The 26,701-nt window shown below is 45.4% G+C and overlaps 1 protein-coding gene across 1 annotated transcript; it reads left to right on the top strand.

Annotated features, from left to right (window-relative positions):
• Window positions 1–7,031: 7,031 nt before the first annotated feature.
• Window positions 7,032–14,795, top strand: LOC114598627 (prostaglandin G/H synthase 2-like). Its single transcript, XM_028732512.2, has 5 exons — window positions 7,032–7,110; window positions 7,662–7,908; window positions 8,316–8,602; window positions 10,340–10,487; window positions 12,890–14,795. The coding sequence occupies exons 2-5, from the start codon at window positions 7,662–7,664 to the stop codon at window positions 13,291–13,293; spliced, it is 1,086 nt and encodes a 361-aa protein (XP_028588345.2). The 5' UTR covers window positions 7,032–7,110; the 3' UTR covers window positions 13,294–14,795.
• Window positions 14,796–26,701: the final 11,906 nt, after the last annotated feature.

Below are 26,701 nucleotides of genomic sequence, written 5' to 3'. Positions count from 1 at the left end.
TTAACCAGAAGGTTGGTGGTTCAAGTCCACCCAGGGATAGCTGTGGGCAGGTTTCCAGCATTGCAGGGGGTGGACCAGGTGATCCTTGTCATGTGACAAAGACACATGAGAGCAGAAGCAGCAAAGCAGGCTGGGAAGTGCCGGGACTGCACAGTCATTTGGGCCTACTAAAGTTATTCAGACCTAACTGCTAAGTGTTGAGTCACTCTGACATGTGACTTAGCAGCCATTTTCTCTGTGTGTTCTCTGTAAGATTTCAGTCAGTGTCTGTCTGCCTCAGATGTGAGCAGTATGTAATCTCAGTCAAACTGGTTGGAACCATGTTGTTTATGAAGAAGTTTATTTTAACTCAATAAAGCTCTTTAAGACTCTGCATTATTAATTTAACCTGCGCGTCAATCCTTTGGGTCCCTTCCCAGTTACAATTCTGTGGGACAATCAGAAGTGTTGATGAGCCCTTAGCCTGGCACTCAGTGCAATTCTTTCAGCAATGGGCAATTCTTTCAGCAAAAGCCTGCCCTACTGAGCAGCTGCCATATTTTACACCAACTGCCGCTTCCGGATCAGTCTTAAAGGCATCCCCACATACAGAGAACTGCAGCAATCCAGTCTGGAAGTTACCAGTGCACAGATGGCTGTGGTCAAGCTTTTCTGTCCAGAAACAGCCACATCTGTCTTAATAAATAGAAGGGGAAGAAATGGAGGCAGTGATTTTACTTTCTTGGGTTCCATGATCATCACAGATGGTGACAGCAGTCACGAAATTAAAAGACGCCTGCTTCTTGGGAGAAAAGCAATGATAAACCTAGACAGCATCTTAAAAAGCAGAGACATCACCTTGCCAACAAAGGTCTGTATAGTTAAAGCTGTGGTTTTCCCAGTAGTGATGTATGGAAGTGAGAGCTGGATCATCGAGAAGGCTGATCGCCGAAGAATTGATGCTTTTGAATTATGGTGCTGGAGGAGACTCTTGAGAGTCCCATGGACTGCAAGAAGATCAAACCTCTCCATTCTGAAGGAAATCAGCCCTGAGTGCTCACTGGAAGGAAGAAAAAGAAGAAGAAGAAGAAGAAGAAGAAGAAGAAGAAGAAGAAGAAGAAGAGGAGGAGGAGGAGGAGGAGGAGGAGGAGGAGGAGGAGTTTGGATTTGATATCCCGCTTCATCACTACCCGAAGGAGTCTCAAAGCCACTAACATTATCCTTTCCCTTCCTCCCCCACAGCAAACACAGAGGTGAGTGGGGCTGAGAGACTTCAAAGAAGTGTGACTAGCCCAAGGTCACCCAGCAGCTGCATGTGGAGGAGTGGAGACGCGAACCCGGTTCACCAGATTACGAGTCTACCGCTCTTAACCACTACACCACACTGGCTCAGATCCTGAAGCTGAGGCTCCAGTACTTTGGCCACCTCATGAGAAGAGAAGACTCCCTGGAAAAGACCCTGGTGTTGGGAAAGATTGAGGGCACAAGGAGAAGGGGACGACAGAGGAGGAGATGGTTGGACAGTGTTCTTGAAGCAACTAATATGAGTTTGACCAAACTGTGGGAGGCAGTGGAAGACAGGAGTGCCTGGTGTGCTCTGGAGTCGGACACGACTAAACAACTAAACAACAACAATGCTGAAGCACAGCAAAAAATGGAAAAGAAGGGAAGGCACACAAAATAAAGACTGTCCAGGGCACTACTTGCAGCTGCTGGGATCTTGTAGGTAAAGGGCTTGCCTACTGCCGCCTCCCCATCCTTCTACAGCCATACCATAACATGTGAAGGATGCGGTATCAAAGTAAAAAAGGCTGAATGGAACGTGAGAGCAAATATAATCTAATGGTATCAAGCAGCAGTTAATCTATTGGGATCTAATTCATTAGCACTAGTTCATGGATTTTTATAAGACTCTAGATCAGCCATGTCCAAAATCTGTTTTGGGGGCCTAATCCAGCCTGCCGGTCGGTTTAATCCAGCCCCTGTGACAGTTTAATTTTTCTGGGGTAAAATCCTAATAAACCCTCAACAACTTCAATCCTTAAAAAAGCTCAACAACTTTGGTTGGCGCTTTGGTCGGACCCCTCGTGGCCCTTCACTTCATCAAATCTGGCCCTCTTTGAAAAAAGTTTGGACATCACTGCTCTAGATCTCACTTAACTTAATCTCTTGATTCCCTTCCAGTTAATCCTTGCTGCTCAAATCCATGCCAAAACAGAGGAGTCTGCATGACAGCAGGATTTGACCGCTATGAATGTGACTGTACGCGGACTGGTTATCATGGGGAAAACTGCACTACACGTACGTATCCCAGAAAGTTACACTTGCACAATTAACATTTAGGAGAAAAGCCATAGTCCAGTGATGTAAAGAGCACATCATTTTGCACAGTGTTGGTTCAAGTTAAAAATGGGTATAAAAGAAATTCTGGGGCAAGTTTGGGGCAAGTACCAAGTGCTCTGGGGTGAGGGAACTCCTGTAGATATTTAAAATCACAAAATTTGTAGCAAAGTGAGCATGGAAATATAGGCTATTGGACCTTTAAAATGTGCCCTTTCAAGTTCCTTCAAAAGTTCCACTTTTCCTGCAGCATAGGAAAAAACTACACGTTTTTTGGTAAGTTAAAAATGGTTTACTTACAAACTCTCCAAAGGTCAGATTCATGAGCTTCAGAAAATTGCACAGGCAATAAAACTTGGCTTAATTACAAAGTGATGAAGGTTCCTAAATTACTGTAGTGGTCTGGTACCCTCAAACTTTGTAATAGCTAACCAGTTGAACTAATTGGTATAGGAACTCAATAGTGGTTTCTGTGAGCCTTGTGGTTTGAACAGGAGCAACCAGCTCAGACATCCCTACACGCTGAACTTCTCAAATAGACAGAGGGCGAACAAAGGCTTGGTTACCTAGTTCCTCCCAAAGTGAGAGGAAGTGGACATATTTAAGGCCGGCAGGACAGCTTGCTCTATGGTATTAACCCCTCCATGCATTAATTAGACTTAAGCATGTTAGTTATATGAGGCTGGGTATCCCACAAATAGCTGGTTCCAGGTTCAATTTCTGGTGGCACCAGGTAAGGTAGGGAAAGACTCCTGTTTGAAGCCATGGAGAAAGGCCACTAGTCAGTGAAGTTATTACTGATTTAGATAATCAGTAATAGCAATAATCAGAGTTTCCCAGACTTGGGTCTCCAGTTGTTTTTGGACTACATTTCCCATCAATCCTGACCACTGGTCCTGCTGCCTAGGGCTGATGAGAGTTGCAGTCCAAAAACAGCTGGAGATACCTTAGTTTAAGGTAGCGTCAAAGGTTTCAAACAAAGGGCTGCCATATTTCAAACCAGGACAAACCTCTACCTTTCACAGATTCTCCCTGGGCATATGGCGGTCCAGTTTTCTTCAGTACTTATTTGCATTTTTTTCAAGAATGTTTTTCCTAATTTTCATTGCACTTCATTCCTTGCAGCCGAATTCTTTACTTGGCTGAGAGCGATGCTGAAACCTGCTCCAGCCACAGTCTACTATCTGCTCACTCACTTCAAAGCAGTCTGGGATGTAATCAACAACACCCCTTTCCTCCGCAACACCATCATGAGATTCATATTGATGTGTAAGTAACCCTACCTTTCAATGCTGTTCTTACAGAATAGTCCTATACGCATCTGCTCAGAAGTAAGTCTCACCGAGTTCAATGGAGCTTGCTGCCAGGTCAATGAGTATTGGATTAGAGGCTTAATAGTGGGGACAGGCATTTACCTATACATGTCTACTCCTTGAGAAGTAAGTCTCACTGAGTTCCACGGGCCTTATTCCCCGGTGAACGAATATAGGCTTGGAACAGGAGGTCAGCTATATATATCTGAGCTCTTTGAGGTACCATATGTTGACTACAATAGTTGTCATTTCTATACATATTGACCTAATGCAGTAACTGAATTCTACCCTCTAAGCTTTCTAATAAATGGCATTATGGAAAGCAATAGCTGAGTCAAGAGTCTTCCTTTTCATACCTTAGGTGCAATTTGCTTCTTGTGGAAGATGACAGCAAAAGTGAAAACTCCTCTTGAGAAGTTTTTGTACAACACACATTTGAAATGAGCTTTGTGGTCTGTATAGCTGTCTGTACTTCTGCGAGGGAAGTTGGGGATCTTTCTCAAAGGGTTTTGAGCACCCTCATCTGATTACAAATTTCAGGATTCTCCACGGGGTTTGACAGTGGTATGTCCTCCCACTTTCCTCAGTGGGCAGTATCACGGCCAGGCCACACAAGTGATCCAGCAAATGACAGGCCCGATCACCTGGCTGCCGGCTATTGGCCAATGCCAGCAGACCTTGGATGGACATTCCCCTGGCGGTGGGCCCACCTGACCAATGGGGACAGTTGGGCCCACTCCCAGGGGTGGTTTAATTGTGGCCTCACCACAAGGTCCAATTAATGATCTGATCATTAATTGGTGAGGTTTAGATCAGGCATAGGCAAATTCCGGCCCTCCAGATGTTTGGGACTTCAATTCCCATCATCCCTGACCACTGGCCCTCTTAGCTAGGGATGATGGGAATTGTAGTCCTAAACATCTGGAGGGCCAGAGTTTGCCTATGCCTGGTTTAGATCCTCTGCGAAAGCAGACTGTATATGAGTTATCACTTCTTAGGTCACACAGTCATTAATTGCTTGCCCTGAACATCATTTCTTTTATTCATCCCTTGGCCATCTAGCAAGGTCCAATTTAATAGAAAGCCCACCAACGTATAACAGCCGTTATGGTTACAAAAGCTGGGAAGCCTATTCAAACCTTTCTTACTATACCAGAGCACTTCCGCCGGTAGAACGCAGCTGCCCAACCCCTATGGGTGTGAAAGGTAAGAAGGGGCAAAAATCTGAATATGTGAAGATAAGAGAAGATGAAATATTATTCCTCCTCTATGTACACAAGGCCAGTGGGGGCAACCCTGGTCTCCCCCCTCAATACAGTGGTCAATCATGTCCAGGGAATACCTCAGAAGGGCTGAAACATTAGAAAATGTTTCAGAAGGAGAACCACAAGATGTAGAGCATTTGCTACATCATAAATCTTCACATTGAAAGGTTTTGTCTTACTTTGTCAAATAAGAAGAGGGTAGGCTTTTAGTGGATGCTAGCAAGTGATGCATTTGGGCACGTAAAGGTAAAGGGACCCCTGACCATTAGGTCCAGTCGTGACCGACTCTGGGGTTGCACGCTCATCTCGCTTTATTGGCCGAGGGAGCCGGTGTAAAGCTTCCGGGTCATGTGGCCAATATGACTAAGCCGCTTCTGGCGAACCAGAGCAGTGCACAGAAACGCCGTTTACCTTCCCGCCAGAGCGGTACCTATTTATCTACTTGCACTTTGACGTGCTTTCGAACTGCTAGGTTGGCAGGAGCAGGGACCGAGCAACGGGAGCTCACCCCGTCGCAGGGATTCGAACCGCCGACCTTCTGATCGGCAAGTCTTAGGCTCTGTAGTTTAACCCACAGCGCCACCCGCATCCCAATTTGGGCATATACTGGCAACCAAACTAATAACAAACTGGTTTAAACCAGAACTATATTCAGCATACTACTTTAGAATTAGACTAGTTCCAAAACACAAAGAAGCTATCAACATTGTACATTTGGAGTTTAACATACTGTACATTTGGGGTTTTGCATATTTACATTTTCCCTGTCAAATTCCTGTAGGAAGGACCACTCCCCACATCAAATGGGGGGCGCCTTTCGGTAGTATGGCTGGTTTCACCCTCCCCAGGCTGGATACCTGGTGGTCTCCGCCTACCTCAGCCAATCACCCAATCCCACCTGGGGAGGCGTTGCCAAGGGATCGGCCAGGTAGGGGGAGGGACCGCCCTGCCCACACAACAGAAGGTGAATCTTACCTGTAGGAAAAAGGAAACTGCAGCAGCTATTCTGTTTCCAGTACTTACAAGTGTCAGAAAAATAAATGATTATTTTACATCCCAGGCAAGAAGGAACTTCCAGAGTCTAAACTCGTTGTGGAGAAATTTCTGCTTAGGAGAAAATTTATTCCCAGCCCTCAAGGCACAAATATTATGTTTGCGTTCTTCGCTCAACACTTCAGCCACCAATACCTCCGTACAGAAATGGACAAAGGACCAGCCTTCACAAAGGCCTTTGGGCATGGGGTAAGCTGGAAGAGTCACGACTTTGACTGGTTAGCTATTACAAAGTAGAACTGTTATGCATTTGAGGGTGTTGGACAAATACAATCTCTAGACCTTATAAATGTTAGACTTCAACTAAGGCTTGGAGGTGCCAAGCTATGTGCTAGACACTTTTCTTTCTTTTTCATAATTTTTATTAAATTTCCTGTTTTACATTTTTCACTTAATCAGCCTTAAAATATCAAATATTCTCTTCCCATGGTTCTTTTTGCATAATGCACACTCATGCAACACAATTTCCATTAGTTCCTTCAGAAAGCAGGAGATCTTCTTAACAACCATGATTACAATGATATGTATCTCCACCACCCTGTGTTGTGTATCAGAAAAAAAACCAATTTTATACGCCAGGGCTCATTCTATATTTAACCCAAATACAGGCATGCAATAGCAAAACTATATATATATATATATATATATATATATATATATATATATTTGCTTTCGTAGATTTTCACGGGTACAGGAATGCAGGTTTTGGTGTCCTCGGGTATCTTCCCGTGTAAAAGTTGGGGTGTCTAGGCGACGTTTCGACGAGGTCTCACTCGTCATCTTCAGGCATCTGCCTGAAGATGACGAGTGAGACCTCGTCGAAACGTCGCCTAGACACCCCAACTTTTACACGGGAAGATACCCGAGGACACCAAAACCTGCATATATATATATATATATATATATATATTCTTATAAACAGCTTTTCCATCAATACAATAACCAACTTAAAAATCCTTTTTCTCTGCCAAGCTTATTCTGTCTATTTTTTAAGGGCTTCACCCTGAATCTATTTGTTTCTCTGTCTCATCTGTCAAATAAAAAAATGGGCGTTCATGTTCCTATCATTTCAACAGGTCGATCTAAATCATATCTATGGAGAGAATTTGGATAGGCAGCTGAAACTCAGACTGTTTAAGGATGGGAAGCTGAAATTTCAGGTTGGTTTGGACTTTTTCTGAAAACACTGCAGTGTGTTGAGAAAAAGAGAGATTGTATTTAGGTTAAAGTATTTACGTGGAAGAGTGGTGTGTTCCCTCTGATGCAGAGAAGCCCCACAGACTGCACCAGCCACCCTATTTTTACTAGGTAACTATTTAAGGAGTATAGACTATCACAATGCCACAATCTCACAAAAATCTCTGTACTTGAAATCCACTGGAAATTGACAAGTATAGTGGTACCTCGGGTTACAGACGCTTCAGGTTACAGACTCTGCTAACCCCAGAATAGTACCTCAGGTTAAGAACTTTGTTTCAGGATGAGAACAGAAATTGTGCGGCGGCAGGAGGCCCCATTAGCTAAAATGGTACCTCAGGTTAAGAACAGTTTCAGGTTAAGAAACGGACCTCTAGAACAAATTAAGTTCTTAACCCGAGGTACCATATAAGCATATTATATTTTCACTGGATTTTCATATTATTGGCTAAAATTCAGTATGATAGAAGATTCTGTGTGTTGCCATGCTCATTTATTTATTTTGTAATTGCAGATGATCGATGGAGAGATGTACCCACCCACGGTCAAAGAAACTCAGGCAGAAATGATTTATCCACCACACGTCCCTGAGCACCTGAAATTTTCTGTAGGGCAAGAGGTCTTTGGTTTGGTTCCAGGGCTGATGATGTACGCCACGTTATGGCTCCGGGAACACAACCGGGTCTGTGATATTCTGAAGGGCGAGCATCCGGAATGGGATGATGAGCAGCTGTTCCAAACTGCCCGGCTGATCTTAACAGGTAATTCTTACAACTGCTCATGGTTAACACACAATTACTTGATGAAATTTTGCTGCTGCTAAATGTGGCGATGGCCATCATCTAAGATGTCTTTAAAATGGCCGAGACAATTTCATGGGAGATAGCTCTATCACCATTTTTTGACTATTGTTGATTCTGGCTGGCCTGCTGCAGATTTGGTTAGAGACTTAACATTGCTCTGGAAACAAAACTAAAAGATTTGACTTTATTGTGGGACAATAGGAGCGGCCATCAAGATTGTGATTGAAGACTACAACCTGAAAGCGAGATGAGCGCCGCACCCCATAATTGCCTTTTTCTGGACTTAACCACCCAGGGGTCCTTTACCCTTCTATTGTTTAGGAAATGAAAAGACTGACTGACTTTTGTTTTCTGTGGGGAAACAGGAGAGACCATCAAGATTGTGATTGAAGACTACGTGCAGCACCTGAGTGGCTACCACTTCAAGCTGAAGTTTGACCCAGAGCTGCTCTTCAACCAGAGATTCCAGTATCAGAACAGAATAGCGGCAGAATTCAATACCCTTTACCACTGGCACCCTCTCCTCCCTGATACCTTCCAGATTCATGACCAAGAGTACACATACCAGCAGTTCATCCATAACAACTCCATCATGTTAGAACATGGTCTTTCCCACATGGTGGAATCCTTCTCCAGGCAAAGGGCTGGAAGGGTAAGAATATATTTCCTACTAAGAAATTGCATAGCCTTCATCTTGAGGCAATATGATACAACTGTCCTCATAAGTCACCCTTGTGTCTGAAAAGCCTTTAAACGCAGAATGATTATCAGTGGGGCCTTCTGAGATTTGGGAAACAGTTTTGCAGTATCTGCAGCTTTCTCTGGGGCACCAGCTTTTATTGATCTCCCATTGTTGCATTTTCTGACAGAAGGCTGAATAGCACAAGCAGTTTTACATTGTACCGTATTTTTCGCCCTATAGGACGCACTTTTCCCCCTCCAAAAATGAAGGGGAAATGTGTGTGCGTCCTATGGGGCGAATGCAGGCTTTCGCTGAAGCCTGGAGAGCGAGAGGGGTCGGTGCGCACCGACCCCTCTCGCTCTCCAGGCTTCAGGAGAGCCCCACCGCCAGCCCCACAAGCTCGGGGGACAGCGGGGAGGCGGAACACCGCCATCCCGCTGTCCCCCGACCTGGTTTGGAGGCTGGCAGCAGGGAGAAGCTTGCTCCTCCCCGCCACCAGCCCCGCAAGCTCGGGGGACAGCAGGAGAGGCGCAGCGCGCCATCCCGCTGTCCCCCGACCTGGTTTGAAGGCTGGCGGTGGGGAGAAGCCTGCTTCTCCCCGCCACCAGCCCCACAAGCTCGGGCGACGCTTCCCGCCCCAGCCCCTCGCCGGGGGGGGGGGGGGATAAATTCTTTTCCCTTTATTTCTCCCCCAAAAAAACTAGGTGCATCCTATGGGCCGGTGCGCCTTATGGGGCAAAAATTACGGTAAATCAAGAGATGAGCGTCTTTTACACTTGAGGTCCGGTTGATTTCAAAGGGGCCAGAAGTTCTTATGACCTACTGTTCCATTTGATCAGTTTATAATGCAACAAATGCACAATAGACATGATTAGTTAGGGTTGTTTCTCTACATATACTTGTAGAAAAGTAGCTTTTATCACTGAAGTGGCAAACCTGTTCACTATTCTGCTTGAAGGAACTTGCATGATGGAATGTTCCTCAGTTTTCTCTTTAAAAAAATGTTCCTTCCGTATAGAAGTTGTGGAGAAGAATTCAAGTCTAGTCTTTTACCTGTGTTTTTTTTATTCTATGTGAGAACTGGACTCTGAGTATAGTCCCAGTGAGAACATACAGCTCTGTCTGAGGTAACCAAGTTTAATGCAGTCACCTGTGTTTTCTCTACTTCTCCATTCTACCCAAAGGAAGGCCAACTCCAAAACCTCACATTCCTATTTTTGGAACCATGTTGGCAAGGCTTGTAGGTATTATGCAACGCCATGCAATACTTGTGCCAACATATGCAGCATTTAAGCTCCATTTGTTACTCACAAAAGGGACGTGGGTGGCGCTGTGGGTTAAACCACAGAGCCTAGGACTTGCCAATCAGAAGGTTGACAGTTCGAATCCCCGTGACGGGGTGAGCTCCTGTTGCTCAGTCCCTGCTCCTGCCAACCTAGCAGTTTGAAAGCAGATCAAAGTGCAAGTAGATAAATAGGTACTGCTCCAGCGGGAAGGTAAACGGCGTTTCCGTGCGCTGCTCTGGTTCGCCAGAAGCGGCTTAGTCATGCTGGCCACATGACCCGGAAGCTGTATGCCGGCTCCCTCGGCCAATAAAGCGAGATGAGCGTCGCAAACCCAGAGTCGGTCACGACTGGACCTAATGGTCAGGGGTCCCTTTACCTTTACCTTTTTGGTACTCACATTACTCCATTTCTTTGATAACAGGTAGCTGGTGGGCGGAATGTCCCTGCTGCAATGCAGAAAGTAGCTAAGGCCTCCATTGATCAAAGCAGGCAGATGAGATACCGCTCCATGAATGAGTATCGGAAGCACTTTATGCTGAAACCCTTTCAGTCATTTGAAGAGCTCACAGGTAAGACTTGTCCTCTACTTAGAGAAAAACAGGAGCTGCTCTTTATGGGCAAGGCTGCGCAGCTTAGAGATCAAACCGCTGCTTTGTATGGGGATGTTTTGGGTCCAATTATTGGCATCTCCAATTAAGGGAAAGCAATTAGCAGGTCCAGGATTGTGTAGGCAGCTAAAGGCTGGTGGTTCCAATGGGTTGGGTTGTTGTTTAGTCGTTCAGTTGTGTCCACCTCTTCGTGACCCCATGGACCAGAGCATGCCAGGCACTCCTGTCTTCCACTGCCTCCCGCAGTTTGGTCAAACTCATGCTGGTAGCTTCAAGAACACTGTCCAACCATCTCGTCCTCTGTCATCCCCTTCTCCTTGTGCCCTCCATCTTTCCCAACATCAGGGTCTTTTCCAGGGAGTCTTCTCTTCTCATGAGGTGGCCAAAGTATTGGAGCCTCAGCTTCACGATCTGTCCTTTCAGTGAGCACTCAGGACTGATTTCCTTCAGAATGGAGAGGTTTGATCTCCTTGCAGTCCATGGGACTCTCAAGAGTCTCCTTCAGCACCATAATTCAAAAGCTTCAATTCTTCGGTGATTAGCCTTCTTTATGGTCCAGCTCTCACTTCCATACATCACTACTGGGAAAACCATAGCTTTAACTATATGGACCTTTGTTGGCAAGATGATGTCTCTGCTTAAGTGTTCAAATCCAAATCCAAGATTCAAGCAATATACCCAATAAATGAATTTTTCAGTGTGTCGAGAACGCTACCAGACTTTTGGAAGACTTTTAGAAGGCAGCCCTGTTTAGAGAAGCTTTTAATGTTTGATGGACTACTGTATTTTAATATTTTGTTGGAAGCCACCCAGAGTGGCTGGGGAAACCCAGCCAGATGGGCAGGGTATAAATAATAAGTTATTATTAGTTCTTTCACGTGGACTATCATTCTGTCCTGCCAAATCCCCACACATGATTCAGTTCTGCGGGGACTTGGAAGCATTTTTCCACCATTTATGCCTGAAGGAGTACTTTCAATACACACAAGAACAAGGCAAAGTAGAACAAACAACATCTTCACAACACAACATCTCTCAACCTACTGGGGAACAACCACCACGCTCCTAACACATTAATGAACAGAACATTGACCACCAACTACCACTTAAAAAGAGTTACACAAAAAGGGACTCCACATGGACCCCTCCTGATGGATGTAATACCACACTAGATCTGTACATCAATTTCCTCTGCCACAGAATCCAAACAGATGTGACCAGAAAACACCATCGCTTACAACCAGGTTTACCACGCCTATCAGCCAATCACCCATTCCCATCACCCTTCTGAGTAATACCCCTCCCCACCCTCTCACTATATATAAGGGTCTGGTGATTTCTGTTTCAGTGTATCTGAAGAAGTCTGCATGCACATGAAAGCTCATACCAATAACAAACTTAGTTGGTCTCTAAGGTGCTACTGGAAGGAATTTTTTAAAAATATTATTATTATTATTAGTTTTTAAAAAGTGTTGAGTTCTTGTAGAAAAGCTCTGTTGTCTTTTATTGGAGATTGGGTAGTTGCAGCCCCTCTACTGAGAACATGTACTGTCTTTTCAAGCTGTAAGGTAAAAGGTAAAGGGACCCCTGACCATTAGGTCCAGTCGTGGGCGACTCTGGGGTTGCGGCGCTCATCTCGCTTTATTGGCCGAGGGGGCCAGTGTACAGCTTCCGGGTCATGTGGCCAGCATGACTAAGCCGCTTCTGGCGAACCAGAGCAGCACACGGAAACGCCGTTTACCTTCCCGCCAGAGCGGTACCTATTTATCTACTTGCACTTTGACGTGCTTTCAAACTGCTAGGTTGGCAGGAGCAGGGACCGAGCAACGGGAACTCACCCCGTCTCGGGGATTCGAACCACCGACCTTCTGATCGGCAAGTCCGAGGCTCTGTAGTTTAACCCACAGCACCACCCACGTCCCTCAAGCTGTAAGGAGAGATGCTCAAAAGAGAAACTGCATGTTCTAAGGATGGAAAGGAAGAAAGCAGAGGTTGTGGGGAGTCCTTCTAGGAGATAGTTTTCCATAAGACTATTCTGTGTCAACCACAACTTTCCTTGCAAAGATTTGTAATATGATTCATTCATTCTTCTGTCGCTGCATTGACTTTCTCCCTGTTGATGCAAAATTTATTCAGGATTGCAGAGCTTGACTTCCCCACCATACTATTTCTATTTCATGGCAGCTTTTGCAACACTAATGAGTCAGGGTCTCTCCCTGTCCTCCTTTGTAAGGCAACTTCCTTTCTTATTCTCAGAACCTCAGAGAAGAACCCGCTAATGATTTACAATCATATACAAAACCATCCCCCCAACTGTTGGAGATTCCCTGCTTAACCATGATTTTTGCCTCTTGTTATCACAGGAGAAAAAGAAATGGCTGCAGAACTTGAAGAACTCTATGGGGATATTGATGCTATGGAGTTCTACCCAGCCCTTCTTGTAGAAAAACCATACCCTGGAGGTATATTTGGTGAGACCATGATAGAAATTGGGGCACCGTTCTCTTTGAAAGGTCTCTTTGGAAACGCTATTTGCTCACCAGAGTACTGGAAGCCCAGCACCTTTGGGGGCAAAGTTGGCTTTGACATAGTGAACACAGCCTCCATCCAAAACCTTATCTGCAACAATGTAGAGGGCTGTCCTCTCGTGGCTTTTCACGTCATAAACCCCGCAACAGCAGCAACGAAAAACGTCAGCACCTCCAGCACAGCAAGAGACGAGACTGGCCCACCATTACGATCAAAAGAACAGTTTGCTGAACTATAGGGAACAGTGTTTTGCATATTTATTTATTTACGGTATATCATTGCTGCTGCTGTTGCAGCTGCTAACAAAAACCACTTTAAAGGCATGTTCTGCTTAGATCTGCAGGACCGAACCTTTCGGTTTTTAAGAATATCTACTGTACTAGAAAGATGTATTCCAAAATGGATCAGGGCATGAGATATGCTGCTTAAACTTGAACAGAAATGATAACTCTGCCTCTTAAACTTGACAAGAAGGACCTTAAATATGGAACCATTTTAGGTGTCTGGAAGCGATATTTTATGATCCTGTTATTAATGCATGCTAAAACCATTCCTTATTAGCTATGCAGTTTGAAATGAGATCTAACAGCCAAATGGCCGCTTTCTAAACCCATAAATTGCCTTCAGCTGTTGCAAGTGGTGACGGGTTTATTCTTCCTCTTTTCAGTTGTGAGAAGTGGAGTTCCAGATCCCATCTAGGCCTCACAAATGTGATTTGAGATATAGAATAGCACTGTATGTTCCAGAGCTTCTTTATAACACAGCCGCTTATATCTGGCCATTTCAACTTTTGGTTACTGACACTTTTCAAGTTGGCTGATAAACACTTACGAAAATGAACTATAAACATAATTCGTAAAAAATAAATCAGAAAATAAACCAAATATGCAGTCTGATTAATAGCTTGGTTATTGTCAGTTTTGCAAATTCAAGGCCCTTGAATCAGACCATTATTTCTCTAATCGACTGGTAACTTGAGAAATGCAACCTTATTCTCGTATTGTAGGTATTACAATTTTCATGTTGCTTAAGAAATGCATGTTTAATAGTATGGCTCTGAAGCCCATACATTACTGGCCCTCTTGGTTGAAAAACCCTCTGTTATTTGTACTCTGGCAATTGATATAATGATTATCTGTTAAACCAAAATGATAATGGAGAAAATATTGCTGGAAAAGGAAATATTGGTGTAACCCAAGGAAATATGGACAAAAGTCACCAGGAAACTCTTGAGAGAGCTCTATGAGGTCTGCTGTTTGGGCTTTTGTAGCACTCAGTGGAGGTTGCTCAGGAGAACTTCTGGTGGATTGTGCCCACAGACTATAGGGGTAATTGTCCTCTTTGTTTTGAGAACTCTCTATTCCATTTCTCTTGGTTCTTTTGATTAGTTCATACCTAGAGGATTCTTCATCTCTTTCTGGTGCCCCACTTCTCCCTTTTAAGTTCTCTTCCCCTTTGATACCAGGATACCAGAGCCCTGTCACATCCTGGACAATGGACTTCTTCTGCATTACCAGAGTAATTTTTAAAATATTTGCAAAATTAACAGGAAAAAAATACATTATTTTCATGAAATAAGTTGGAAAGGTCATGAATGCTTTTGAGTCACAGCTACCTTAAAGTCTTGGATACCCGAATGGTTTTGTAAGGCGCAGCAATCATTTTCCTCCACAAGGCAAGACCAGCATAAAAATTAAAAATCCTTCTCTAGAGACTAGAAAATTGGTTTTTCATTCTAGCCTTTCTTTGTCTAACTGACTAGATCTGCTTTCTTAATATCAAACGTTGTTATGACTTTATCCATTGGCTAGTGTCGAGTTGCAGCTCGGCATCCAAAGAAAAGTCAGTCTCACATCATAATAAGTTCCGAAATATGGCTGCTCCCTAGGGCTGATGCAGCACAGTTTTTATTGTGTGAAATCAGAAAGATACAAAGTACAAGCCAACAATTTGTTCTAGCAAGCAGATAAGGACCTTCGCACTAGACTTATGCGAGCATCAGGCCATGCCACATTAGCCAATCATAGGACAGCACGAGCTGTTCACGCGCTGTTCATGCTCCAAGGATGCTTCTAGCTATGAAATCACCCTGTAACAATAAGAACCTTGCTCATGCTCTCATGTACAAGCAATCATTTTCCCACATATCCCCTTTTCTTGTTTATATTATTAGAGGAAAAGAGGGACCATTAGTCCAAATCGTACACTTCATTGCCTAAGCGTCTACACTTTGCAACATAAATTCCTCTTGTAACCCCTGTGGTGGGCCGTGGTCGGTACCACCATGCAGTGCATTGGGAAATCAAAGAGGGTATGCATTGAATGCAACAACACACCATAATGAAGCCAGCAATACATGCAATTACAATCAATAATATTTTTCTTAACCATAATCCATTAGGTAGCCAAGAAGACAACCACTCCCATGGATCAAAACCTTCAGGTGGATTCAAAGGATTATGGGCTATCATTTGTTCCATATGATCAATAGTAGCAGAGATATTGGTCGATTGATCAGTTATATACATGCAGCAATGAGAATGAATTAAGGCACAAATTCCACCTTTAGAAGCAAGGATCACATCTAAAGCATAATGATGTTGAAGAACTACATTTCTTATTTCTGATATTTCTTTGTTAATCATTTTTAAAGCCAAAATGGTGGAATTAAACAAATTTTCTGTCCAGTTTGCCAATTTATGCAAATCACGGTAATTCATGGCTGCACCTAAAGAAGGCAGAAGCGGTAACATTTAAAAAACAAAACAAAACAAGAAGATCCATTAAAATACTCATAGGTCCAATTACAATATGGATAATAACCTAAAAACTTATACGATTGTCCTGCATATTATTGCTAATCTTATATGAAGCATTTACTGGAATACCACCACCAAAACAAGCTCAAAACTTCTCAAAGCTTTTCAAAATCATTTTTCTCAGTAGCTAAAAGGCAGTAGCTAAGCATATGCTGCTTGCTGTAACAAAAAAAAAATTGCAACAAGGTAGAGAACAGAGCCCATTGTCTTCTCAGGCCTTGATAAAGAAACACACACAACCTGCCCTCTGTCCGGGAACCATGCCAAAGCACAAGAATGAAACAACTGGAACACACTGAAATCCCCTCACCCCCTCCCCTGCCAAGAGTCCACAATTGTTCAAAGACAGTTTTCTGTACATGCTCAGGGGAACACATCATAGGGCAGGAATCCTGAGGGGGGAGAAAAGAAGAAGAGATCTGGGGGATAAAATCCAAGCGATGCCGGTCCGGCGAGGGCATCCTTCAAAGCCAGGTTCATTTCCCAGACAAGAGGCGGCAAAACTGTAACGATAAGTGGTAGAAACGGTGGCTTCCCAGGGGGAAGGGGGGCCAACGCGATAGGGTTGAAGATGGCCTTTCAACGTGCCAGGAAACACTGGAACAGCTATGGATCTGGAAGCAACCTGTAAGACACTAAAGGGCGCTGCAATATTTCTTCCTTCCAGAAATGAAGTTCAGCAGGCGTAAAATTCCTGTTGCCAAATAACCAGAGTGACCAATATGTGATCTAAGATGTGCTTCATAAAATTGACAAGTCCTGGCCTGTATCAAAGATGGGGCACTTTGTGCTGGAGTGACATTGCTGTGCGGTAGATCTGCACTGTGCACGAAAATAGTCCACTTTGCCACATCCAAAGCAGGTTTTATCCTTTGCAGGATTCTGGGACACGGTGGAAGACAAAGCTGTGGCTAGCAGGCAAGCTTTATGTGTCTCAGTGTCAAACGCAAGCTGGCGGACAATCAGTTCTTGGGCTGCTACGTCCTGAACTTGCCGCTTAAGAGTGTTATCCAAGCGATCGACAAATTGTCCATAGGGCTTTGTAGGGCCCTGTCTGATGCTGCCACCGCGCTCATTCTTGTCATCAGGAACAGAGGACAGGGCTTCTTGGGCGGCAGCAGTAGTAGCTGTCCAATACATGGAATCAAGGGCCAACTGTTGGGCAATAGTAAGAAAATTGCCTTCGCCAGTTAAGCCATCAAGAACATCAGTTTGGTTCAGCATAATGGGGGCTGGGGGTGCAGGGCCATTGTCCTTGACAGAAGAATACAGTTCCTTTATGAATCTCAAATCAAACTGTTCGTGCCGGGCTGGGCCTCCCCCTGGCGCGGCAGGAGCAATCACAGGAAAGAGATTAGGAGTTGTAGAATCAAAAGCTAGCAACGGAGCAGCGGCACGGAGAGATTCTTGGAGAGGAGTAGTAGAAGCAGTGCCAAATGCCTTGGGCGGAGGAGGTGGAAGAGCGGGGGGTGCTGCAGAATTTGAAGAATGCAGGGGAGAGACAGGAGTAGGCGAAGGGAGAATGTCCGGCGGTTTAGGAGGTAGGTTTGAGGCAGGCAAAGCGGGAGCTTGGAGGGCGGGCGAAGAAGCTGTTGCAGCAGCCAGAAGAATGTTTGAAGGAGTTAAGCACGACATAGCTTTGTAGACGTTACCCCAGGCATGCAAAACCTTGACATCAATCTGAGGATGATTTTGAAAGAAGTGTCCAATTTTTTTCCAATCGTCTAACTCCCAATTTCCGTCCTGGGGGAACCAGGGACAGTGAGTGTCCAGGGCTTTTATAAGGGACTTAAGGTCAGCTTTCCGAACAGCAAGGTTGTTACTGGCCAAAAGGAATTTAAGGTCTTTAAAAAAATTTTTCTGTGGTGCAGAGAGAGACTTTCCCATGATTGCAAGAGTTGCAAAAAGAGCAGGGAGCACTTACCAGGGATCCTCGGAAGGATGAATGGCGCCTGAAGCCCTTGCCGGGCGAGGTAAGTGCTGATAAGTCCGTACCGTAGTCCAGAATCACATTCACACGGGAGCTCTCACCGGGGATCCACTACGTGGATGAACGACGCGTCTACAGCCCTGCCGGGCGAGGTGAGGCTGAACGTTGTAAAACAGCATGAAGTCCGAAAGAAATCACACGGGAGCACTCACCAGGGATCCACTACGTGGATGAACGACGTGTTGGTGAGTGCTGAATCATGAAAAACAACGTGAAGTCCGAAGGCAGTCACACGGGGTAGCAAGGGAGCACTCACCGGGATCCGAAGCGGATGAAAGACGCGTGGTGAGCGCTGAACGATGAGAAGCAACGTGAAATCCGAAGTCAGTCACACGGGGCACCAATTGTCGAGTTGCAGCTCGGCATCCAAAGAAAAGTCAGTCTCACATCATAATAAGTTCCGAAATATGGCTGCTCCCTAGGGCTGATGCAGCACAGTTTTTATTGTGTGAAATCAGAAAGATACAAAGTACAAGCCAACAATTTGTTCTAGCAAGCAGATAAGGACCTTCGCACTAGACTTATGCGAGCATCAGGCCATGCCACATTAGCCAATCATAGGACAGCACGAGCTGTTCACGCGCTGTTCATGCTCCAAGGATGCTTCTAGCTATGAAATCACCCTGTAACAATAAGAACCTTGCTCATGCTCTCATGTACAAGCAATCATTTTCCCACAGGCTAGAAACACTGTGGTTCCTCAGGTGGTTCCTCACAAAGCTGAGCAGACTAGGGCCCCATTTGTGTTCTGTCTGCCTCATATTTTAGGATCTATAAATGCCATAAATTTAGTTTTGAAAAAAAGATGTTGACGAAAACTGGGAATCTGGGTACTGTAACTCATGTGAGGAGGCAATCACCCGCTTTCTACAGACATTCATGTTCCTGCATCTGGGCCAGTTCCTATCATAGCTGCAGTCACAACTCTCTAGTGGGGTTGCTACCCTGTAGCATGTAGCAATGGTCCAGTCTTGCAAAACTTAGAGGTTTCTACACATACACATATCTCCTTTCTCCATCCAGGCAAAGAAGAGACTTTATTACAGTTCCATGACACCTTCCAGCCAAGCAAAAAAACACTCAAGAGAGGCATGAGATACTAGAAGAGCCTTCTGGATATAAGTCCAACGGTCCATTACCCCAGCATCTTCTTCTCACAGTGTGTCTGGAGGTCTTGGGTTGCCCAGACAACAAGACCCCCCTCTTGGCCTCGCTGATATGGTCCAAAGGAAAGTAGAGCAATATGTTTGCCACCAGCTTGGCTGCAGGAGTTGCTGGAAGGAGGCATTGTTGTTTAGTCATTTAGTCATGTCCGACTCTTCGTGACCCCATGGACCAGAGCACGCCAGGCACTCCTGTCTTCCACTGCCTCCCACAGTTTGGTCAAACTCATGCTGGTAGCTTCGAGAACACTGTCCAACCATCTCGTCCTCTGTTGTCCCCTTCTCCTTGGGCCCGCCATCTTTCCCAACATCAGGGTCTTTTCCAGGGAGTCTTCTCATGAGGTGGCCAAAGTATTGGAGTCTCAGCTTCAGGATCTGTCCTTCCAGTGATCTTAGGGACACCACTCTGGATTTCTGTAGGGTTTACTCCTTAGCCTTTTCTAAGAGCGGTACAGTGGTACCTCGCAAGATGAATGCCTCGCAAGATGGAAAACTCGCAAGACAAAAGGGTTTTTGGTTTTTTGAGTTGCTTCGCAAGACGATTTTCCCTATGGGCTTGCTTCGCAAGACGGAAACGTCTTGCAAGTTTGTTTCCTTTTTCTTAAAACCGTTAATACAATTGCGACTTGACTTCGAGGAGCAACTCATAGCACGCGGTGTGGTTGGTAGCCTTTTTTGAGGTTTTTGAAGACTTTGGTGATTTTTGAAGCTTTTCCAAAACTTTTCCGAAACCGTGCTTCGCAAGACAAAAAAATCGCAAGACGAAAAAACTCGCGGAACGAATTAATTTTGTCTTGCGAGGCACCACTGTAGTCTCGTAATCTGGGGAACCGGGTTCGCGTCTCCGCTCCTCCACATGCAGCTGCTGGGTGACCTTGGGCTAGTCACACTTCTCTGAAGTCTCTCAGCCCCACTCACCTCACAGAGTGTTTGTTGTGGGGGAGGAAGGGAAAGGAGAATGTTAGCCGCTTTGAGACTCCTTCGGGTAGTGATAAAGCAGGATATCAAATCCAAACTCTTCTCCTGAAGATATGCTACAAGGCAAAGGAGATTTTGGATCAGAGTTTTCCTTCTCCTAGAAGCCTTCCCAGGTTGACCAGCCCCACCTGCCCCTCGCTTCCCTCTCCAGAACATGCAGAAACCACCTTCTTGACCTGTCTGCAGTAACACTATTAATGGGAATGGTCCTGGACACCTGAGGTTCCCCACTGCTGATCTAAATGGCCACCTGTGTGCTCCACCCCTATGACCTGGCTCAGCAGATGGTTGGCGTTCATTCAACTATCCATCCATTCTCCAGCCCACTCCCAAACCCACTTTCCCCCACCCATTTGGCTTTTATTGCCTGATGCCTCCCAGCTTCACACCAACAGAACCTCTGTTCATTTTCCTCTACATCTATGTGTGCATTAGTAGGAAGGTGACCAGAAACCTCACACTGAACGCATGATGAATGGATGCAGAACAGTGTGGGAGGTGACGATTGTGCATGCCTTGTTGATTCAGGAAGGTAAATTGCAAAAGGCATGCCATGTACCTTGCTTGATGTTTACTTCCCTCTTTTCACATGGGGTAATTTTTCCAGAAGATCGTTAAAATAAATGCTCTTCAACAACACAAAGACTTTCAGTTGTATTAGAAGGCGTGTCATGGGGAGCATTGTTGATCTTTCTAAAACCTCCAATTAACACAACTTATTTTTTAGAGCAGCAAGGCAGCATTGGGGAAATGAAAAACCCTGAACAGCTCAGTTGGTAGAGTATGGGACTTTTAATCTCAGGGTTGTGGGTTCAAGCCACACACTGGGTGAAAGATTGCTATTGTTATGTACTGAGTTGAATAGGATCCAAAATGCAGCAGTCTGATTGGTCCTAGAACAATAGCATTCAGAATACAGCAGTCTGATTGGTCCTAGAACAATAGGGTCCAGAATGCAGCAGTCTGATTGGTCCTAGAACAATGCAGCAGTATGATTGGTCCACAGGAGCCACCCAATTCAGCTCCAGGTGGAAGTGAATCTGCAACCCGATTGGCCTACAGGAGAATCCCAGAATTAGCCAATCACGTGCAGCCCATTGTGTAAATAATGTAAATAAAGCAGATATTTTGGGGGAACTTTCATTCCTCACTACTATGAGCTGAATAAAGAGCATGAAATCCACACTCAACTCCAAGTATATTTCAACTGTATTGTGCAGTCTTTGACTAGATGACCCTCGCTGTCCCTTCCAACTCTATGATTCTTTGAAATCCCCCGCTGCAGGAAAAAAGAGAGATAACCCCTGCAATACCCTGTCCTAAAGAATGAGTATGGTCTACACAAGCCACAGTTGCTGGAATCATAACAATTCTCTGTAGCTATAACAGATGCTGCTTAAAAACTCAGATCTGGGTAACTGAGAAGGAGGCTTGGGGATGAGAGGGGTTCACTGCCTTGCATTTCTGGTGCATCTCAGAATGATGAATGGAGATGCTATTGAAGGGACCCGCCTTCCCTTTGGGCATAGGCAGGCCTGGGATGATGCATTGGGGCAAGAATGTGCCCGTTGAATGCCCGAGAAACATATATTATGCACCAGTTATGATTACAACTAGACGTTGTGTCAACATGAGGGTCAGGCCACGGTTTGATGAAATAAAACCTATTGCACTGCGAGAAAGTGATTTATCATGAAGCCAGAGGGTGATGTAGGACTTCAAAGCCAAACATTGGGAGCCAGACTGTAAACTTAAGTGCATAATTGTGCATTGCACCCCAACTTTCCCATTCAGTAAGAACTGTCATACTGGATCATATCTGATCTACTGACTCATGTAGCTCACCTGTCTCTCTTTTGGCCCGTGCAAGATGAATAATTGCAGATTTAGATTTTATCCCTGGGTACAGCAGTTAAAGTGAGGCTGGCTTTTACCATTATTCATGCGATCAGTTCTGTTTATTCCCCAACATGAGTTGCATCTGGCTGAGAATCGTGACAATGGGAGTCACGATTGCTTCTTTACTGTTCAATTCAGGGACTCCTAAAGGCCAAGCCAGAGTCAGGATACATTTGGTATGGAAGTTTTTGGAGAGATTGGCCATGGATGGATGGACAGACAGACAGACACATACAGATCTGGCAGAAAGAAGCTTTAATCCTTCTCACTACCTCCATTTCCCCTTGAAGCTGTCATTGTCTATTTTGCCATGCAGGGCACAGAGAGAAGGATGGAATTTTTGTGGAAGTGCAACAGCAGCAACCATTCAGTTTGCAATTTAAGAGTTAACCCTGTTAAAGACAGGCAAGCAAGAGGGTTATTTGGGATCATTGCTTAGCAACCAGTGAGGAGGTATGGTCCTTGATGAGGTAACTTGTATGTGAAATAACATTTTGGGTGGTATTCAACAAAATGAATGTGCAGGCGGAATGACGTTGGCTTGTGCAACTGGACTTCTCTTCCCACCACACCCTGTGTCATCCTCAAAACTGCTGCGGAGCATTGTAGTAAGCAGTGTCAGGTAGACATATTTTGAAGAATCTCTAGGAGATCCTTTTAACTGGAAGCTGAATCGGGAACCTCCTCTGTACACCCCCACCAAGACGCTACAACTCCTCCTTATTTGAATAGAGGGAAATCACCATCCAGCCAAGCCCAGAGGTGTTTTCTCTTTGTTTTCCTTGTGAGTTCTCCTGGTAACCAGGTGTATACCTTTACTGTGGACATCAGGAGACAGGAATCATAGGTGTGCCTTCTTTGTTCAGACCTGTCCTGCTAGCTAATCATTTTTTAACACCCATTCATTTTCATTTTAGTGTGGGTTTCTTTTTTCGCATTCCTTTGAGTGAATGCTCCACCCTTTCATCACCACTGCAGGGGAATCAGCGCTCCGAGCAGCGACTTGCGAAAGTGAAAGGTGACTTCAGCCTGATGCCTTACCTCCGAGCGATTTATGGAGCCCTCGTCTCGCCACAATTCCACACTGGATGGGACAGGCGGGCAGTGGCATTTGCTGTTCCACCTCAGGCTTGTCTCTTGCAGCCGACCAACATGCTTGCCCCTCTAAAGGCTGAATCAAGCCGTTGAAACGACATGCATTTTAACATTCCCAGGACAACAGTGTGTTTGCCCCTTCGGGAACAAGCATTTAAGTGAACAGCCATTGGGGAGGGGGACACAGTTAGAAGTGGTGCCCCCCCTTCTCTGAATGCAGATGTTCTTTTTAAGGTTGTCTTAAGCATATCCAGAATTAATCCAGAATGCGGCAGCTAGACTGGTGACTGGGAGTGGCCGCCGGGACCACATAACACCGGTCCTGAGAGATCTGCATTGGCTCCCAGTACGTTTCCAAGCACAATTCAATGTGTTGGTGCTGACCTTTAAAGCCCTAAACAGCCTCGGTCCTGTATACCTGAAGGAGCATCTCTACCTCCATCATTCTGCCCGGACACTGAGGTCCAGCGCCGAGGGCCTTCTGGCAGTTCCCTCATTGCGAGAAGTGAGGTTATAGGGAACCAGACAGAGGGCCTTCTCGGTAGTGGCACCCACCCTGTGGAACGCCCTCCCACCAGATGTCAAAGAGAAAAATAACTACCAAACTTTGCGAGAAGTGAGGTTACAGGGAACCAGACAGAGGGCCATCTCGGTAGTGGCGCCCACCCTGTGGAACACCATCCCTTCAGATGTGAAGGAAATAAGCAGCTATCCTATCTTTAAAAGACATCTGAAGGCAGCCCTGTTTAGGGAAGTTTTAAATATTTAATGCTGTATTGTTTTTAAAGCCACCCAGAGTGGCTGGGGAAACTCAGCCAGATGGGCGGGGTATAAATAATAAATTATTATTATTATATTATTATTATCCGGCGCCATGGTGTAAAGCTCCCTCCAGCACCCCCAGCACCCCCGTGTTTCCCAGATTTTTTTAGGGAGGATGGCGCTGCCGATGGGGCTGGAGGAGGGGGGCAGCGGCTAGAGGGTGGCTCCTCTGGCAGGGAAGGGGCGGGGACTGGAGGCAGTGTCTCCTGGCTCAGCTGGCCGCTTTGTGCCGCGGTGGCCATGGCAGACAGAGCCTCCGGGCACAGCGCTGCTTCGGCACGGAATGGTGGAGGCAGGCAAAGGCGGTGAGCTGATGCTGGGAGGTGCCGCGTCCAGGCTCTGCCTCTTCCCTGGCGCCCTCCAGAACGTGGTGCCCTGGTGCCCCGTGCCACTAGCCTCTATGGGCAAGACCCCCCCCCCGGGTCTTCCTTTGCTGGGATTGCATTGTGGATAGAGAATGAGACTCTTGATCTCAGGGTTGCGACTTCAATCCCCACTTTGGGCAAAAAAAAAATTCCTGCATTGCAACACTTCAATCCTACAGTTCTATGATTATTCCTGTTCTGAATGTGAAATGTGCTCCAGTTAATAAGAACCTAAGAATCGCCCTGCTGGTTCAGGTCAAAGGTCTATCTATCTTTCTTTTCTTTTTGGTTGGGTTTTTTTTAAAGTTTTTTATTTATACTTTTCAAATTTCAACATTTCATTTGTTTTACGATCAATTTAATATTTCAAAATTGGACTTACTTCCTTCTCCCTCTTTCTGCGGTTCCTAATGTTATATATATATGCAGATATATTATATATCTGCATATCCAGGTTCATTTAACTTGCTCATTTATCTACTGTAAATATATACTCTTATGAAACTGCAGGTTATTACAATAATCCTGCCAATGTTTTTATCTGTTTACAATTTATCTGTAAATGTTCAACAAACCACTTCTATTCTTTTATGAAAAAGTTTGTTATCTTGGTTTCGTATTCTTCCGGTAAGTTCCGCCATTTCTGCATATTCCATAAAATTTGGAATCTATTCCTCTTTCCCTCGGACTTCTTCTTTCTATTATTGGACAAGTAGCCCAAGAAACCACACTGGAGACTTGTGGTGTTTTTTAAATATATATATATATTTATTTATATAATTAGGGAAACTGGGTTGGGGGGGGGAGAGAACTGTCTTGGAGCTCCAGTTTCTCCCCAAAATGTTTTCCCTTACTGACTTCGCAGGGGTGCGGATGTCAGTTCTGTCCCTGGGCGCGGACAGATAGTCGCAACCAATGCCTTAGCTACCACTCGCATTTTGTATTTTAATAAAGTTATGGCCAAAACTATACCAAAAAACCTTAAACAAAAATTCCTGTGCGAAGTGTGAATTAATTTGGGGGTGGCTTGGGGACCTCGACACGCAATGAATTCTGCACGGAAAGAAGCACTTTCTTTTGTCTGGCGGGAATCATCGAACCTTCAGCTTGATCGGATGTCCCCAAGTCTTAATGTTATGGGAGAGGGTGAAAATGGATGCTCACCGCTTCCCTGATGGGCATCAGTTGCAAACCTTTGCTCTCCGCCTCCTTCCTAGCCAGCCACATCCACCCGGTCACCGGCTGAGTGGAAATGCCATTACAACCATAGGGGCGTTACCTCCCGACCAGTAGCTGGGTTCAAATGAGCCAATCAGGACCCAGGGCTTTGAGAATTCCTTTACTGCTCACGGCCAAGTCCAGCTGAGCAGCAACACCTAAAAGGGCCAGTTGTGCTAAAATCCTGGCTCGACCTGCAGTGGTTTCAGCCCCCCCCCCAAAAAAGGTAAAGGACCCCTGGACAGTTAAGTCAAGTCAAAGGCGACTATGGGATTGCGGCACTCATCTCGCTTTCAGGCTGAGGGAGCCAGCGTTTGTCCAGAGACAGCTTTCTGGGTCATGGGGCCTGAAGGACTAAACCGTTTCTGGCACAACAGGACACCGTGACAGAAATCAGAGCGCACGGAAATGCCGTTTACCTTCCCGCTGGAGCGGTACCTATTTATCTACTTGCACTGGTGCGCTTTCGAACTGCTATGTTGGCAGGAACTGGGACAGAGCAACAGGAGCTCACCCCCATCGCGGGGATTCGAACTGCCGACCTTCTGATCGGCAAGCCCAAGAGGCTCAGTGGTTTAGACCGCAGCACCACCAGAGTCCCTTCAGCCCTCCAGCAGGAGGCTGAAATGGATATACACCCAACACCTGAGCCAAAGATCCACCTACACCTGTAATCAATAAGGTTGTGGCCATTTTCAATCCCATCAGTTGTCTACCTGAGTCTGTTCTGCCACAGGTTAGCTAGTTGCTGGCTTGGGGGTGGGGAGGATAGCTCTGTGACTGGGCCTGCAAACTTTCCCTCACTTTATTCGCACCATGAGTAAATTTACACACCTCTATAACATCCCCACTTACTTGCCTTTTCTCTGAACCAAAAAGCCCTAAATGTTGCAACCTTTCCTCACAGTGGAGTTGCTTCATCCCCTCAGTCTTCTTTTCTTCCTCATTTCTGAACCTTTTCCAGCTCTTACAATACCCTTTTTGAGGTGACCGTACCAGCACAGTTCATAGTATAATATTCCAAGTGTAATCACACCTTAAGGTAAAGGTAAAGGGACACCTGACAGTTCAATCCAGTTGCAAACGATTCTGGGGTTGTGGTGCTCATCTCGTTTTACAGGCCGAGGCAGCCGGTGTTTGTCCGCTTCCGCAGACAGTTTTTCTGGGTCATCTGGGTCATGTGGCCAGCATGACTAAGCTACTTCTGGCAAAACCAGAGCAGTGCACGGAAACGCCACTTACCTTCCTGCCGGAGTGGTACCTATTTATCTACTTGCACTTTGACGTGCTAGGTTGG

Source organism: Podarcis muralis, chromosome 5, assembly GCF_964188315.1.
Source record: "Podarcis muralis chromosome 5, rPodMur119.hap1.1, whole genome shotgun sequence".
In the NCBI taxonomy this organism is placed as follows: domain Eukaryota; kingdom Metazoa; phylum Chordata; class Lepidosauria; order Squamata; family Lacertidae; genus Podarcis; species Podarcis muralis.
The sequence above is the reverse complement of the archived record's forward strand: the minus strand, read 5'-3'. Positions and strand labels throughout refer to the sequence as shown.

What these genes read in the sequence shown, in the direction of transcription:
- LOC114598627 (XM_028732512.2), top strand. Translation starts at nt 7,662, where the DNA reads ATGATCGATGGAGAGATGTACCCACCCACGGTCAAAGAAACTCAGGCA. An exon ending in TGCCCGGCTGATCTTAACAG is followed by an intron (nt 7,909 to 8,315) that starts GTAATTCTTACA and finishes GTGGGGAAACAG; the next exon opens with GAGAGACCATCAAGATTGTG. An exon ending in GTCATTTGAAGAGCTCACAG is followed by an intron (nt 10,488 to 12,889) that starts GTAAGACTTGTC and finishes TTGTTATCACAG; the next exon opens with GAGAAAAAGAAATGGCTGCA.